Below are 18,272 nucleotides of genomic sequence, written 5' to 3'. Positions count from 1 at the left end.
ATACAGGAAAGAGACAGACACCAAGGTAAAAGGCCTAGGAAAGCAAAGAGGTTGTGATGCCCTGACCACTGAACACTTGATAGAATCAAGCTGATTTCAACTTTCTGTGTTGCCCCAATCCATATCTAATGAGAAGGGGTCTTTCTTTTTTGTTTTGTTGGAGGGGGAAGGCAAACTCTCTCCAAACTATATAGCAAAAATTGTCATAGAATCGAGAAAAGGCAAGGAGTGAAAATGAGGCTTGAAAAACTAATGAGATGTTTTAAAAAAGAATGCAACAAACAAAACGTCCTTGGATTCAAAAGCATTCGAAATAATACCATACACCCATGTTTAGGCAAATACATCTGTTGAATAATGAAAAAGCCTTCATTCTTATTTGTTTCGAATGGCAGAGATGCCAATTCATTCATATTTTCAAGACACAAGGCAGAAATGTTAGGTGTAGAGAGACTGAGCAAACAGAGTAAGAGAAAGTGTTTAGCAATGAGAGGACAAGGATGTGAGGAAATGCCAGCCCACTGGCTATCTGATATGTGATTTCCGGGCTCATTATCAGCCATCTCCTATTTCACATGGTCTTTTCATGTGGCTGGTTTTTTTTTTTTTTCCAGGTTTGACCACACTGCTCCCGCAATCTGCAAATTACCCGCCTCGATCTCATTATGTTGCAAAGGAGAGCTTTCTTACAAACACACTCTGCCTCCATCTCCAAGCTACATGGGCTGCAGGAATAGTAATGGGATGCACAGTTGAAAGACATTTTCCAGGAGGTAGAACATTGCTGCTGACATTCAAGTGTGCAAGTGGATATTCATTAAACTCTCATTCTACTCTTCCTCACTGCTCCCCACCTGACTTTCTTTCCATCTCTGTCACTAAGCTATCATGGAAGGTACTCATTAAACTCATGAAGTTAACATTTCTGTTTTAACGGCTTACCTACAACAAGGGATTTCAAAATTGATTATCCATCCAAAAAAGATGTGCTCCATTTATTAGACATCTACACAGAAAGGCCATGGCTACTATTACAGCTCCTGAGTATGGGATGGATGTGTACTCCACCTCTCAATGAGGATGTGTGCTCTGACCCTACGGCTAATTTAAATAGAATATTTTAAAATTCTTCCACATCACCAATTGTGTCTGACATCCTTGCCTACCCACCTCCCTGTTATGCTTTTCTCTCTTGGGAGTAAAACACGGAGGATCATGGCTAAGTACATTTCTTGTGAAGGCCACAAAACAAGCTCATTCATGGATTTTCTGTAGCATTTTAAAAAACAATGACAATTATAAAAACTTGAAATCTTAATCCTAGGAAATCTGTCTCGGGGATAAGATTACTAATAGATGATGAAGACCCAATATAAATTTGAATGGGAAATTACTAACAGGGGAATTCAAGGAAAAACAGGCCAAAAATTAAAATGAGAAATACTACATGACCCAAGAATTCCATCACCGTATTTACCCAAAGAAAATGAAAACACTAATTTGAAAAGAGATATATATAGATCCCTGTGTTTACTGCAGCATTATTCACAAAAGCCAAGATACAGAAGCACCCCAAGCCCATCCACAGATGAATAAAGAAGTGGTCTGTCTGTCTGTCGATCTATATATCTATCTATAAAAGGAGTATTCTATCTATATAAAAGGAGTATTATTCAGCCATAAAAAAGAATGAGATCTTGCCATTTGAGACAACATGAATACACCTAAAAATATTATGCTAAGTGAAATAAGTCAGACAGGGAAAGACAAATACCATTATTATTTCACTGATGTGGAATCTAAAACAAACAAAGCAAGTGAATAAACAAACAAGAAAACAGACTCCTAAATACAGAGAACTGGTGGTTGTCAGAGGAAAGGTGGATGGGGGTAAAATAAATAAAGGGGATCATGAGGTACAAACTTCCAGTTACAAAAAAACTAAGTCATGGAGGTGAAAAGCACAGCACAGGGAACACAGTCAATAAGACTGTAATGATGCACTAATGTAGTGAGGAATGCATGATGCACAGAATCATCGTTATCAACCAGAAACTAACATAACAAACTCTACACTAATTATATGTCAAAAAAAATTCTACAGATAACAAAAGAAATAAACAAAAATAAGAAAACTAGCTTTTCAACTAAGAAATTTTGTAATTTCATACCACAAAAGTTAAAAAAACTAGTGGAAATTTCAGGGAACATGTGATATTTAGGGAAAGCATTTGTTTTTGTTTTCTGTTTTTGTTCGTCATCATTATTGTTATTGATTGCTTTTGGTTTTTAATAAATAATAGATGTGATTTAAAAAAAATAGGGGGCAACAACTTGAAAAAAGCATTAGTTATGGAAATGGACCCTTCTAACTTCAATTTTCAACCCTCTGTTCCAACCCCCTTCACGTAGTCACTGGCTCTCATCTATACTCCTTGTCTTCTGGCTTCTTTACCTCTCTGCATTCTTGGTCTTATCTTTATCTGTTGTTTCATATAAAGGGCAAATAAACATTTTAAAGTAAAAATTAGAAAAACATACCTTTTAACATCTTCCAGTGCAAAAAAAAATGACTATCCTCAAAGTCACAGAGACTTTTTCGGACTACACCCCAGCTGGGATAATGGTTTTTCCCCTGCTTTCAGACTTCAACTGAAACATAGACTCTTCCTGGGTCTCAAGCCTTCCAGCCTTTGGACTAGAATTACACCATCAGTTCTCCTGGTGATTAGGCCTTGGACTCAGACTGGAACTAACCAGTGACTCTTCTGGGTTTCCAGCCCGCTGACTACAGACGTTCAGACTTATCAGCCTCCGTAGTTGTATATGATTATACACACTATTGGTTCTATTCCTCTTGAGAACCTTGACAATAAAACAACCTTACGTGGTACAGGTGCTGCCAAAGTTTGCACTAGAATGGCCTTATTTGGACAATGGGTCTTTGTAGACATAATTAAGTTGGGGTCATACTAGATTAAGGTGGTCCTAAATCCAGTAACTGCTGTATTAACAAAGAGAAGAAAGGACACACAAAGCTACAAATTGAGCAGAAGGCTGTGTGAAGACAGAGGCAGGTACTGTACTGATACAATTATAAGTCAAGGAATGCCAGAGGCCACCAGAAGCTAGGCGAGGACTGGAACGGTCCTTCCTAGAGCTTTCAGAGGGACATGGCCCTGCTGACACCCTTAATATTGGAATTTTAGTCTCAAAAACTATGAGATAATAAATCTCCATTATTTTAAGCTACCAGCTTGTGGTCTTCAATTACAGTAGCCCAGGAGACTCATGCCATGCCTATCCTCCTTACCATACACTAGAAGAGATCATGTGATCAACCCCTGCGTTCAGTCACTATATTCCAGCCTCACTGGCCTTATTTCTTCCCCTGAAACACGTCATGCTTGCTCCTGACTCAGGCCGTTGAGCCTGTGGTTCCTGATGCCCAGGATGCTCTTCCCACAGATCTTCACAGGGCTACCTCTTTCAGGCTCTGGTTTAAACATCATCTACAGAAAGGCCTCATCCGATCACCTGGTTAAAACAGCAACACATGCCCTTCAGCCCCTCATCACTGTCTTGTTTACCTGGTAAAACATATTCTGTCAGAAACAGTTATGCTCACAGCTCACATGTCTGTTGTCTGCCTCCCCAACAGAATGCAAGGCTCATGAGGACAGAGACTTCATCCTGTCCACTAGTCAACCTCAAGTGCACAGAACTATACGCAACCCAGTTAAAGTAGCGGATGAAAATTTCTGGGCAGTCAAAATGCTGACACATCCAGGCAAACACATGAATATATGGCTCTGGAATAGAAAAGGGCAGAAACAAACTGTCAGGGAAAAGGAAAATCTAACACAGATCTTAAAAAAGAGAGAAGAGAAGAAACAGAACATCAAGAACACTTTACAGGCCTGGATTAGATCAGATTTTCTTCTTAACTAAGGGAAACTCATGGATGGTGTGGCCCCTGTCGGTTTCTTCCTTAATAAGAGTGAGCCAACCTAGGACAGAGTAAAACCTCAGTAAAAGTTTGGGGGGAAGGTGGGAAGAAAGGAGGCTGGGACACACGCTTGCACAAGTGAATGAATGACTGCGTGGTGGGACCCACAAACATGGGGAGTTTTTGGGTATCTCAAAAAGATGTAGGAAGAATGCCCCAATTATGATGTTAAATGGACTAAATGGCCTCAGAACAATCAGATTAGACAACTGTTTAGCACAGTACTTACTACAATTCAATCTCTTTTCATGATTTTCTGAAACGTTTCAATTCCTTCAAGTATTGAGCCCTTCAAAAGTACTAAATATTGTTCTCCCTTCTCATAACTAAAAACCTGACCCAAAAACCATTCACAGAGAAATGAGCCATATCCACATACTCATTTCAATAAAGCATTAAAGAAGTCTACTTGCATAGGATGGTGGGAAGAGTTTGCTAGGGAAAGTGACATTGGGGCTGGCAGAAGGAAAAGAGAAAAAAAAAAAAGATCCAAAAGAGAAAACAAAGGTAGGAAGATTTGAAAGTGCATACTATTTAAGAAAACAACAGTGGTTCAGAGGGACTAAGCCTAAGGTACAAAGATGGGGAAGGAGAGGGAGGGCAGGAAGATGAAGGGGAAGCTTCAGACTTCCTTGAGGGGCTCTGCAGACAATCCTCAGGGGCGTAGACTTTGTCTAAAATATCTTAAACAAGGCAGTTTAGTTGTGAGCTATGATTCTTAGAAAAACAGCTCTGGAGGCAGTGCAGAGCCCAGTACAGAGGAAACAGAGACGGGGTAGATGACACCAATAAGAGGCCACAGGAATTCTCTGTGTGCCAAAGAGTAGGGCATCTGACGTATCAGCGGTGTCAATGAGAATATAATCATACCCAAATACCTCTTCACAAATACAGTCAGTAAATAAATGAAAGTGACCAAGGAGACAGGATAAGGAGATGGAGGAAGGGACTGAGCTTGACTCTGAGGATACGAGCTCTGGGATCCAATACCAGGACAGGGAAGCAAGAGGGATGGACGGTTCAGGTTGGAGATAAACAGGTAAGGTGACATGGGTAATAAGGGTTTTGTTTGGGAGGAAGAGTCCTGTTTGTCGTGACGGGAATAAGCAGGTCTTGTCAAATGGACACTTACAAGGAATTCAAATTTAAGAGGGCAGTAAGGCTATTAAGGGAAGTTCTAAATCTGATACAAAAGGATGATTCCAGAATGAGTATTTTTGAGCATGGTGGATGTGCCAAGAACTGTGCTACGTGATTCAAATAGCACGGTGCCAAGTGATCTGTAAAGGAGACCTACAGGGCGCTTGGGTGGCTGAGTCAGTTAAACCTCCGACTCCTGATTTCGGCTCAGGTCATGATCTTGGAGTTTGTGAGTTTGAGCCCTGCATCAGGCTCTGCACTGATGGTGCAGAACCTGCTTAGGATTCTCTCTCGCTGTCTCTCTCTGCCCTTCTTCTGCTCTTGCCCACACAAGCGCTCTCTCCCATCTCAAAATAAATAAATAAACAATACAAAAATTAAAAAGTAATACAGGAGACCTACAAGGCAGGTCAAAGTATGCCCATTTCACAGAAACAGAAACCTAGACTGGGAAAGATCAAGTTCTTTGCTCAAGATCACACAGAAAATAAGTAACTAAACTGCTCTTAAAACTTGGTGTGTTAGTAATGAATGCCCAGGATCATTTCATAATTTGAGGATTTGATTTACTAAATTTATAAGTAAATTTAGCCCCTAAATTCTGACAATTTCCTCAGTGACAAAACTCTGTGTAAGTCAGAAGCAATACTGTCCCCCTTGAACAACTCATCATGAATATTTATATACTCAATTATTCCCCTTAACTTTTTCCTTAGTGACTAACCTCAACAAGTTACTGCGTCTCCTTGATGTGGACAATCTGAGAGTCCTCGTAGACAATTATTCCCTTCTGGAAATACAGTTTGGGAATACGTAATTTAGAAAAGCCAAGCACATTTGGTTTTGAAGCTTTACCCATGAGCCAAATCCTCCAGCCACACTGCAATTCTTTATTCTTTCTCTTTTTTGCCTGTCCAATTCAAAATAACTAAGCTGGAATAATATAATATCTTCATTAGTTGCACTTGGGAGTGAGTCTCAATTGCCAAAGCTTCTAAAAATAACTGAAATGCAGGAAAGACAGGGGAATTTTTATCTCAGCTGAAAAACCAGGCGTGGGCATGATGGACTCACAGGGACCAGATACGTTCTTGCACCTTAAGCAGCAGCAGCAGCAACAACAACAACAACAACAACAAAAACAACAACAAAACCAGACAAAATGTATGAGAAGAGGGATTTTAGAAACTGGGCAGTAGGCACGGCAAGACAGTGATCTTCGAGACAAGGGAAGCAGATGAGATGACCCTAAAAACTGCCCCAGCTTAACGCCTGGAGAGAGTTTTGATGCCACAGTAGGGCAACTGAGAGGTGGCCCAGGTAGAGCCCAGAAGTACCCCAAGTTGAGAAGACAGAGCTGGAGGAAGCCAAGGCAGCTGGAATTTGCAAAGCGGAAGATGGTAGAGAAGAGACCTTCACAGGGACAGAAACGTGGAAGCTGCGAAAAGGTCCCCTCTGGTCTTTGCCTGAATACCTACCAGCACATCTGCTGGAGAAAAGCACCCCAAACGAGGGGAACAACCACTGGAGAGGAGCAGGCAAACAATCCCCAGGGCTCACATAGGGCAGAAAATGGTATTTCCACCAGCTGTCAGGGTTCGGAAAAAATCACGTAATGCATCAGGAATCAGGCAGAGTATTCAGTACTGGGGAAATAATTAGCCTTAGCCTAAAGGCTGCTCTGGTTCCACCCAGGAAAACATAAAAGCAAACCTCAGAAAAATCAAACTATTTCCAAGTGACATAACTGCATCCCAGAATAAAGCTCAAGAAAATTTACAGGAACCTATAATATCCAGCAACCAACAAAGAGAAACTCACAATGTCTGGCACCCAAAAGCAAAAAAACAAAACAAAAACAAAAACAAAAACAAAAACAAAACTGTCAAGCATGCAAAGGAGACAGAAAATAACAATTCATAATGGGGAGAAAAACCAACCAACAGTGGCAGACATGGAAATGACACAGATTAGTAGACGAAGGGCCTTAGAACAGTTAATAACTACTTTCCACATGTTCAAGAAACTAATGAAAGCACAAGCACGGGAAGGAGAGCCATCGTAAATGAAAACAAGACTAAGCGTGGTCTTTCAGTCCATCTCCTCATTGTCTGATACTTACTGAAGTAATTAGTTACTAATTCCCTTTTAAGAAAGACTAGGGGTATCTTCATTCTTGAAAATATTGTGTGGGTAGGTGCTGCCTTGGTTCCAAAAGAATCACTTTGTGGCTTGACTTCCTTGGCAAAGGTTTTCATCTCTGCAAATTTTAGATGCCAATGGGCCTGAGGTAAGAATCTGCAACCTCAGAACTGCTCACGCAAAGCAAGTAAGTGGCTGGAGGTTTTGGAAGATCTCGTTAAAGGCCAACTACTTTTTTTCCTTTTCTTTTTCCCTGTCATTTATCCTTTCATATTTTGATACTGTTGTTGCAAAAGGTAGGAATTTTAAAAATTAATAAGTCACATGAGCTCAAAGTATCGCACAGACTGGATCCACATAAGATTTTCAGGATGGTTACAGCCCTCATTTTTTTTCTTACATTATTTTATTGTGGTAAAAAAAAAATATATATATATATATATATACACATATACATATGTATATATATATATATATGTATATATATATAAACACAACATAAAGTTTGACATTTTAGCCATTTTTAAGTGTATAATTTGGGCATTGATTACATTCACATTGCTGTGAATGTATCCAAAAACTATTTCATCACCCTAAACAAAAACTTTGTAACCATTCACCCATAGCTCCCAATCCCTCACTTTCTCCAACTCCAGTGACTGGTCCCTCCCTGTAAATGTCCTTTCTGCTTTCTGTCTCTAGGAGTCTGCATATTCTAGGTTCCTTAAATAAGTGGAATCATACAATACTAGCTTGTTTCACTTAATATAATGCTTTCAAGGTTCTGGATCATGCATGAGAACTTAACCCCTTTTTTATGACTAAATAATATTCCATTGTCCATATATGGACACATATATGGCCATTTTTCATTTATCCATCCATCTACTGACAGACAGGTGGGTTGTTTCTACTTTTGGTTATTGTGAATAATGCTGCAATAAAAATAGGCACATAAATATCTCTCTGAGCAACTATTTTCAATTTGATTGGATATATACCTAATAGTGGAACTGGTGGGACATACAGTAATTTTATATTTCATTATTTAAGAAATTGCCAAGCTGTTTTCCACGGTGGCTGTACCATTTTCCATTCACACCATCACATGTAAGCGTTCTAATTTCTCTATATCCCTGCCAACACTTATTCCCCCCCCCCAACCTTTTTTATTATAATTATCCTGGCAAATGTAAACGGATATCTCATTATGGCTTTGACTTGTATTTCCCTGATGACTGTGATGATGACAATCTTTCATGTGTTTACTGGCCATTTGTATATCTTTTCTGCAAATGTCTCTTCAAGTCCTTTTCCCATTTTATTTATTTGTTTGTTTGTTTTTGAGAGAGACAGAATGTGAGTGGGGGAGGGGCAGAAAGAGAGGGAGACACAGAATCCGAAGCAGGTCCCAGGCTCCGAACCGTCAGCCCAGAGCCCAACGCGGGGCTCAAACTCACAAGCTGTGAGATCATGACTCGAGCTGAAGTCGGTCACTCAACTGACTGAGCCACCCAGGCGCCCCCCTTTTCCATTTTTAAATATTAAACACTTACCAGTTATATGATTTGCAAATATTTTCTCCCATCCTATAGGGATTTTTTTCACTTTCTTGATAATGCCCTTTAAGATGCACAAATGGTTTTGGTTTGGATGAAGTCCAATTTTCCTATTTTCTCTTTTGTTGCTCATGGTTTTGGGGCTATATCTAAGAACCCACTGCCAAATTCAAAATCATGAGACTGACCCACATTTGCTTCTAAGAGTTTCATGATTTCAGTTCTTATACATAGGCTACTGACTCATCTTGAGTTAATGTGTGTACATGCTGTGATGCAGGGGTCCAAATTTATAATTTTATGCCTTTGCACCAGGAAATCTAGTTGTCCTGGCATCATCTGTTCAAGAGAAAATATCCTCCCACCTGAATGGTCTGAACACTCATATCAAAAATCAGTTGGATACAGATGTATAGGCTTGTTTTTGGAGTCTCAATTTGATTATTCCATTGGTTTATATGTCTATTTTGATGGCAGTATCATACCATTTTGATTACTGTAGCTTCGCCGATAGTTTTAAAATTGGTTAAGTGTGAGTCTCCCAGCTTTGTTCTTCTTTTCCAAGATTGCATTGACTACTAAGGTTTCATGCCATTCCACATTAAATCTGAGTATCTGCTTTCTCCTGTTTGCAAAAAAGGATGCTGGAATTTTCAGAGGAATTGCTCAGAATCATACGTTGCTCTGGGCAGGATTGACATCTCAATGATATTAAGTCTTCCTAACCATAAATGCAGGATATCTCTTGCATATTTCTTTTTATCTAATGAAAAGTGAATTCAAGGCAACCAGTCAAAAGATCTCAATGACTGCACAATACTGTACTCCTGTCCCCTGACTTAACATGGTTTTCATTTCTCTACTCTGTGACGAAATTATGATTAACTGGAATAATCCTGGCAAAATTTCCAGGGTTAGTAAGATCTCATATTAAAATCAAAACAGGGGGCACCTTCACTGAGCATGGAGTCTGCTTCAGATATTCTCTCTCTGTCTCTGTGTCTCCCTACCTCCTTCCGCCCCTCCCTCCCCCTCTGCCCCTCTCCCCTACTTGCGTGCTCTCTCTCAAATTAAAAAAAAAAAAGATTCTCTCTCTCTCTGCCCCTCTGCCCTGCTTGCACATGCATATGCTCTTTAAAATAAAATTTGAGAATTAAATCTCAGAGGAGCTACGTAAGTATTGAGTATTGTTAACAACTTAGTATTTCTTACTGTATTGAATACTTACTGTATTCAACTAAGTATTTCTTACTTAGTATTTCTTACTGTTACGGTTTTATTATTATAATTTATAGTTCCATCACAAAGTTAATGAAATATAAAAACACACAAAGAAATATTCTTATACACAGACATACTCACACAGCAAAAGACTGAGTTAGTATTAGCTGTATAATGGATATTAAACCTTATTAGAAGAATGGGATGCAATTAATTACAACTAAGACATTAAGAGTACCAAAGAAATAATTATACTTTGTTTATTCCACTTAATTCTTTCCAGAAGTCAATGTTCTCTATATCAACTCTCACTCTAAATCTCTCAAATTTTCCTGAGAGGTGGAGGAAGATGGCTGTGTCCTGAGAGGGTCTACCTTGGGTGATGGAGAAATGGATGGGAGATGATTACAGGAATGACACAAAGTTGTGCAGTGTTCTCTAACCTTTTATGCTGAGGAACACCCCTTAGTTAAAGTTTTGAGCACACTCCTAAAATACATGTGTTTATAAATTATATACATGAACTACTCCCACCTCATTAAATTAAGTATTAGGAAAGTTTAATTTCCTTTGTTTTTAGACACAAAATAAATAAGTTCTAATATGTTTTTTCTTGCAACACACTGGATCATCTTGTACACCATGATGAAGACAACTGCTTTAGAGTATTAAAAAAAAGAGGGGCGTCTGGGTGGCTCAGTCGGTTAAGTGACCGACTTTGGCTTAGGTCATGGTCTTGCAGCTTGGGGGTTTGATCACGCATTGGGCTCTGGCGTCTGTGTTGACAGCATGAAGCCTGGAGACTGCTTTGGATTCTGTGTCTCCCTCTCTCTCTGCCCCTCCCTCGCTCACTCATGCTCTCTCTCTCTCTCTCAAGTATCAAAAACATTAAAAAAAACTGTTTAAAAATCATTTAAAAAAAGGAAGACAAAGGCCAAAAGGTTTCTGCTCCTTATTATATGTCCTAATTCTGCTTATTCTTCTTAAAACTCAGAGACTCTGAATTTCTGTCTCTTTCTTGAGAGTACTATCTCACTTAATCTGTGAATGTTCCTTTGTTGTTACTACTAATAAAAACTTCTCCCTGAATGGTCATTTTATAAGAAAGCTTCCAAGTGTTGCTTTCAGGGGTAAAGATGGGTCAAGAATCTTGTCATGTGACATGTTAGGATAGAACAAAAGAGAGCCCGGAGGATCAGGTGCTCTCAGGAGGTGGCAAAGGGGAATCTGCCCTGTTGGCAGGTAGGAGGCTGCAGAGTGGGAGGAGGCAGGTCTAGGGGGGTGACAGAGCCCTCAGGAGGTACGGTGTGTTATCACAAGGATTTTTCCTTTGCAAATCAGTCAGGAAATAAAACTCCTTCTCTTGCCAAGTAGGTGGGTGGTTAGCCATCCTCTCTAACAGGAATCAAAGACAGACAGGGACGTTTACCAATGTCACGGGCAAAGATATTACAAAAAGCCCAAAGTTAAATGATGTCATCTTCCAGTGGTAGCACTGCTGGACTACTTTTTTCATTTGCAACACTGACACCGAAAATATTACCACTTCCCCTTGTAATCTCTTATTCCTAAGGCCACAAGTACTCCCGCCCACCTAACAAGTAGTAAAGCACATTTTAGGTCAAACTAGAAAACAGAAGGAAAGTATCTCGCCAGGCTCCAAACGATGCCAGACAGGGTGGACTGTACTGTGTGCACAGACAAAGTGACAGGAAGGGATGGTGGTGCTGGGAAACTGAGACTTGACCCAGGGGATGTGTGGTCTGGTGGTTTTGTTTGATTTTTCTTCTTCCCCACTTACATCACTGAGCCTTTCCCGGGAGCTGCTCCTGTGGAAGCCCTTGGATTCTCCGCTGGCGCTTTCACTGTCACTGTCCCTGCAGCTGTTCTGGCCTGGCTTCAGCTAAAGGCAAAAGAAAAGAGGAGAAAGAACAAAGTCAGTGGTCTCCTCACACAACTGTTCTTCAGGTCTTGTCAAAGTGAACAACTTAAGGTCCTGCATTTGAACATTCTTCTCAGCTTCTGAGTAGTGCCAGGCAAGCGGACACAGGAAGAAACACAGAGGGCAGGCTAAGCAAAACATATACCATAAAATGTCAATGTAAATCTGAGTGAATAAGCCTAAACACACACACGCACCTGCGCGCGCGCGCACACACACACACACACACACACACACACACCCTGAAAAAAAAATCTAACAAAGGTCCATGAATCTTGGAAATTAATTTCCCTCTGATTTTTCCTCTATTGCACTGGGGCATTTTTGTCAATAATATAAAGACCAAACACAATGAATTAAAGCCAGATTACACCAACTCTGGGGGCCCGCCTTATTTCCCCTGTCCTCCTCTGAAGAAAGAATACAACAAAACAGAGCAAAAGACAATGTCTTCTTCTAGGAGAAAATGATGAGATGCTCTATGTTATTGTTCAACCACCAAGAAGACAATGACCCTGATTTCTGAGACAACACTGTGGAGGTCCCCTGTCAGATATTTAAGAGTACCAAATTAAGACCTACAGCTTAAGGATATTAGCCAGCACTCATTCAACAAATATGCATTGAGTGTGGCATCTAGGCCTGGTAGTAAGAGCTGAAAATATGATGCTAAACCAAAAAAAAAAAAAAAAAAAAAAAAAAGGTAAAAAGTCTCTAATCTTATGAAGCTTACATGCTTACATATTGGCAGTTTCTACACATTTACCCAGCTCTGATATTCCACTGAAATGAATAAACACACAGAACTGCAAACAATTAGTCTATATGGGACTATGAGTCCCCCACATATGGACCATCAGTCTATGATGCTATCATCAGCAACCACCTTTGGAGAGACCCCAAGCAATCTGATGCAGGTTATAACATACAGCCCTTTCACAATGTTCTTAATCTCGCAAGGGAAAGACGGCGAGACAAGCAAATATAATAACACAAGGAAACACATGCTAAATGTAACACCAAAAAGAAGGAAGAAAGGTAACGTCTGAAGCCTTGGATTTTCAAAGTGGATTGAGCTCATATGGCTGAGAGGAGAGGGGAAGATACTCTTGACAGGAGAAAGACAGAAAGCAAAGGCAGGGAAAGCAACATGCTAGGAAATGATCAGAAGGAGTCTTATCTGAAACAGAGATTTCCTTCTGGGAGGAAATTGGAAGAAACATTACAGAGGGGTGCATGGATCAGACATGGAAAGTCTCAAACAAAACATAAGCCCCATACTTCTGGGAAGGAGGGAATTTCAGAGAGAAGAACAGGTAATAGGTAGCACAATTTTTGCCTGCAGGTTTTCATGTGGCTCCGGGGCCAAGGGGGAATGTGAAACAAGACAAATGGAGAATGAATCTAAATCCACATTCCTTGTCTAATGTGCTTCTTTAAAAACTGCAGTTCAGGTCCCACTCTGGGTCACACCAGCTAATAAGCTGTCCCCAAATCCCCACTATACAGAGCATTCGTTTTTTGCTTTCAGCCTTTCTACAAATCCACTTTTATCACTTTCTTCTAAAACTCCCTTTCTCCAGAAGTCTTCTCTAATGGAACCCAGAAAAATGATACTCATTTTACTTTGTATCCTCCTGGGCCCTTAAGTACTTAGTTTCCTTCTAAATTACTGCTAAACCTGCTAATTCTAAGTTAATTCAGATGCAAGCTATATGAGCCTTTTCTTATTACTATGGAATAAAAGTTCAGAATATTGTCATTCTCTTCAAATTTTCATTTTTACACTTATAATAAAGGGGAATTTAATCTAAAATGAACATCACTTTCTCTCAATTTCCTGAACATGTCATGTCCATTTCCATCCTGCACCTATGTATTCACACTAGATTTCCTCAACCAGTAAAGCTCACCCTACCCTTCTCTGTGCATTTCAGGTCAAGATTGTTTTTAATGCTCAGATATGATCCGCTATGGTTTTTGAAGAGCTCCTTCTTTCTAGATATATTTTTTGATGTATGCCTTCAAAGTTTAGCCAGTATATCATTCCTCATTAAACGCCTCTGATAATTATATACTTTCAAGTATGAAAAGGCTTACTGTTATTACATACATCTGACTGGTGATAAAATCTGTATGTGGAATAGGCACTCTAATTTATAGGCAATGTCATAATTTCCATCTCCCTGGACCTCTGACTTAAGTAAAGGCAGGTAATGCTACTTCCAATGAGTGGATGAAGAAACAAATAGAGCAAATAATATGCTCCGAATTAAGCAAGATATCTAGGACTCAGTCCATGTCTGTACAGCTTACCGCTCTCTTCATTTTACTTCTTAGAACCTATTTAGTATGTTAGCATTTCGTGTGGAAATAATGAAGTATGCAGGATATGAATATTCTCTACAGAGTATGTTTTTAATATATTTGTGGTACCTGACTTAATTCACACACAAAAAAAGAAGTCTCATAAGGTGATATTGATCAAGAGGTGTTTATAAAAACTCAGCCCCTCAACCTAGACGAGATAAACATCCTGTAGGGAATTAACAGCGTAAGAGCATGAAGACTTCTCCTGATATCCACCTGGCTTACCAAAATCTGGACATGGCATTTGGATCTCTTCCATATTTCTTCATAGAAGGAAAATGATGACTTTAACAGGCCCAACAAGAGACTTCAGTGGCTCTGATGTAAATTATCTGACTAAATGTTGATCTAGGCTAAGGGCAAAACCCAAGAAGGACTGAGATGAACCAGCTTCCTTGCCTTCCCTGTGCCCTTCCAGCAAAAGCACATCAGTGAATTCTCTTTGGAGAGCCTTACATAAAATCCGCCCCCACACTGCCCTTTTCTCCTCCAAAGCCAGGCTCAAGTTTAAAGGAAACTTAGGATTTTAAGCTGTCAGACAGCTCAATATTTCAAAGAAATGGATTGACTACAGTAAGTACTAAAGCTAAACCACAAGATTTCAGGCAACGAAGTATTCACTCCTAATCCCATGAATACATTTAAAACTGGCATTTTCAGCCATATCCAATGGATCATTTGGGGTAGCACAGCTAACTTAGAAGTTGTAATCCTTCACCTGAAATTCCCAGCTATTACCTACAACCATGAGACATTACAAAGGCCAGGTGCTGGCTTAAACATTTAAAGACCTAAGAAAAATCGATCCGCTTGCATTGATTTGTCCTAGCACCCATGGCGGCTGTTGTAAGAAAGCTATTGCTATAACAGATGCAATGAGATTTCTTACTACCATTTTTTAGATACGCTAAAATACCTTGTTTATTTAAAAATTAATGTGGTCCACTCATTTCCAGAATTGTCTTCTCATTAGAATATTATACTATTTTGGCATCAGAATTAGAACAAAACAGATGAAATAAAAAGGAAGCTAGTATCTGGCATGAGTGGTAGTGATCCTATCAATAAGATTAACAACTTTTACAATATATAAGAAGATGAGTTGTTTTCCATTCGACTTCACTGTCAACAATACACTCAAAAACTCTGAAGCTGTTATGTCGTTAGAGTTAACTGTTATTAATGGCTAATTAGGAAAATAACGATCCATGGTTTTATCGCTGCTAATGAACATGTAACGAAATCCCATCACGCTGGACTCAGTGAAGGTGGAGGAATTCTGTATAACCTGCCGAGATTTGTGACCCAGGCTCTGCCACTCTTCAGCTTGAGTATGGAGAGTTCAAGATGCTAGATGCTCTGTGGGTGTCATTAACTCTTCAAACAAAATTCGCAGAAGGATAAAGTATGTGGAGACGATACCAATGCCTGAAACTCAAGCGGAATGATGCGAATTATGCACTGCAATGCAGAAAAGCATCCAAAAGTAATCTCCTACCACCATTTTGGTCCCTCAAAGCAGCATAAATCCTGTGTCTGACTGCTGAGTTTTCCTGCAGGGATCTGAATGAACTTCACACAATGTTTTAAAAATGTGTCAATAAGCACAGACTTGTCAATTTTTCAATGAAATTTTGTAACATGCCTTCACTAACATCAAAATGGCAAGTATTTAATCTTGTAAAAACGTTTGTGTTTTTTTTCCAAAACGAAACTCTTCCCATTTGTTGAAATATTCCCCATAGATTGGGTTGAATTTGTACTATATTTTTTAATTTTTTATTTGAGTTGATACACAATGCTTTATTAATTTCAGGTACAACCTAGTGATTCAACATCTCCATATGTTATTCTGCCCACAAGTGCAGGTGTCACCATACAATTCTATTATAATACCATTGACTATATTCCTTATGCTGTACCTTTTATTCCTAGAATGTATTCATTCTATAACTGGCAAACTGTAATACCCACTCCCCTTCACCCATTTTGCCCATTCACTCATCCCACTTCCCTCTGCCAAACATCACCTTGTTCTACGTATTTATAGGTATGACTCTGTTTTTGGTACCTTTATTCATTTGTTTTGTTACTTAGATTGCACTTCTGAGTGAAATAATATATTTGTCTTTCTTGGTCCGACTTATCTAGTATAATACCTTCTAGGTCCATCCATGTTGTTGTAAATGACAGGATCCCATTCTTTTACAGGACTGTGTAATAGTCCATTTCGTGTGTGTGTGTGTGTGTGTGTGTGTGCGCGTGTGTGCGCGCACACACGCGCACGTGTGTCACATCTTTATCCATTCACCTATCAATAAATATGTGGGTTGCTTCCATATTTTGGGTCTTATAAATAATGCCATAATAAAGATGTGGGTGCATGTAACTTTTCAAATTAGTATTTCCTTTGGGTAAATACCCAATGGTATGATTGTTGGATCATAGGGTATTTCTATTTTTAATTTTTTAAGGAACCTCCATACTGTTTTTCAGAGTGGCTGTAGTGCATCTGTATTGTCTTATTCCTTGAGTTTTAAAAGGTACTTAAGATGAGAGAAAGAGAACTAAACTACTTAATGAAAAGCTGACACATCAAAATAAGCTAACAGGAAATACAAACAAAATTATAAATTTGAATAGAAAAAACATTTTAGGACATTAATAATATATTGTACTTTTAAACATACAATATAACAAGTTGCGCCTAAAAGGTAAACATAAATTCTGGAAACTAAGGCAGGGCAAGAAATTTGTGTAAAATTTCTCCGGGATCACAGAATCAGAAATTACCTTGTTATTGTCTTCAATAAGTAGAGAAAGTTTTAAGTAAGGATTTGATAATCTTACAGTTAACCACTGGTAAAATTTAGATATTAAAAATAATGTCTTCTAAATCAGTATCAAATATAAAAGGATCAAAATTATAATCAATACTCTCAATTGGGGATATCTGGAAAATAAGGGAAATAGCAAGATAGCAAAAACATATAAGTATGTTGGTTATAATAATAACATATATGGATTAAGCCCCATTTTTTAAAACAGCAAGAACATCTACTATTTGTGACGTTAAATAAATAAATGAATAAATGAAAAAATGAATATCCAATTATTTGTTAGTTAGAACTCCTAGGTTTAAAAAAAGAGAGGGGAAAAAAAAGACAAAGGATTAAATGGTTAGGTGAAGTCATATGTCAAAGACAGTCATTTTACAGTGATAAGAGATAACATCTTTACCCTTCATAGGTCTGTACTTTATACTGAAGGGTTGAGCTATAAGCCTTTTATGCCAATGTATAAAGTAAAGAAGTATGTTAAGTAATCGAGGAAATCAAGATGGGACTCTTTAGCATCCTATTAATCAGGAAGGCAGAAAACAGAGCAATAGAAAAAGACACAGATGCTAAAAGACTCAGTTTGAGCCAATATGTAATAAATTTGGCGATTACCAGAGACCACGTCTTTGAGCATACCCATAGGACATCAGCACCAACCGAAGATAGACTAGGCCACAAAGAATATCAGAATAAATTTCAAAATGTAGAAATCACATGAGCAGCCTCCTCTATGATAAAAATTAATAACAATTTAATGTAAGTGATGAATCATGGGAATCTACTCCCAAAGCCAAGAGCACACTGTATACACTGTATGGCTAACTTGCCAATAAGTTATATTAAAAAACTAATAAATAAATAAAATTTTCTCTAAATAAATAAATATTCCTATCACCTAGAGATTTTTAAAAATCTTTAAAACATATTTTTAAAAGTTGTCTCCATAATCACAGTTGAGTCAAAGTCAGAATCATAAAGACACCATTTAAAAGTTTAGAAAATAAAATTATAAATACATAAGATAAAAAAATTTACAGGGTGCTGTAAAT

General features: G+C 38.6%; 1 protein-coding gene across 5 annotated transcripts in view; it reads right to left on the bottom strand.

The window, feature by feature from the left end:
- AUTS2 (activator of transcription and developmental regulator AUTS2) overlaps nucleotides 1–18,272 on the bottom strand; it is a 1,124,374-nt gene that overhangs the window by 606,794 nt on the left and 499,308 nt on the right. For all 5 annotated transcript variants that reach the window (XM_047838413.1, XM_047838415.1, XM_047838416.1 and 2 more), the window contains one exon: nucleotides 11,873–11,974. In XM_047838413.1, coding sequence (XP_047694369.1) covers nucleotides 11,873–11,974 — 102 coding nt within the window. The remainder of the gene's footprint in view (nucleotides 1–11,872; nucleotides 11,975–18,272) is intronic.

This window comes from Prionailurus viverrinus, chromosome E3, assembly GCF_022837055.1.
Source record: "Prionailurus viverrinus isolate Anna chromosome E3, UM_Priviv_1.0, whole genome shotgun sequence".
In the NCBI taxonomy this organism is placed as follows: Eukaryota; Metazoa; Chordata; class Mammalia; order Carnivora; family Felidae; genus Prionailurus; species Prionailurus viverrinus.
This window is presented reverse-complemented; position numbering and strand designations above follow the sequence as displayed.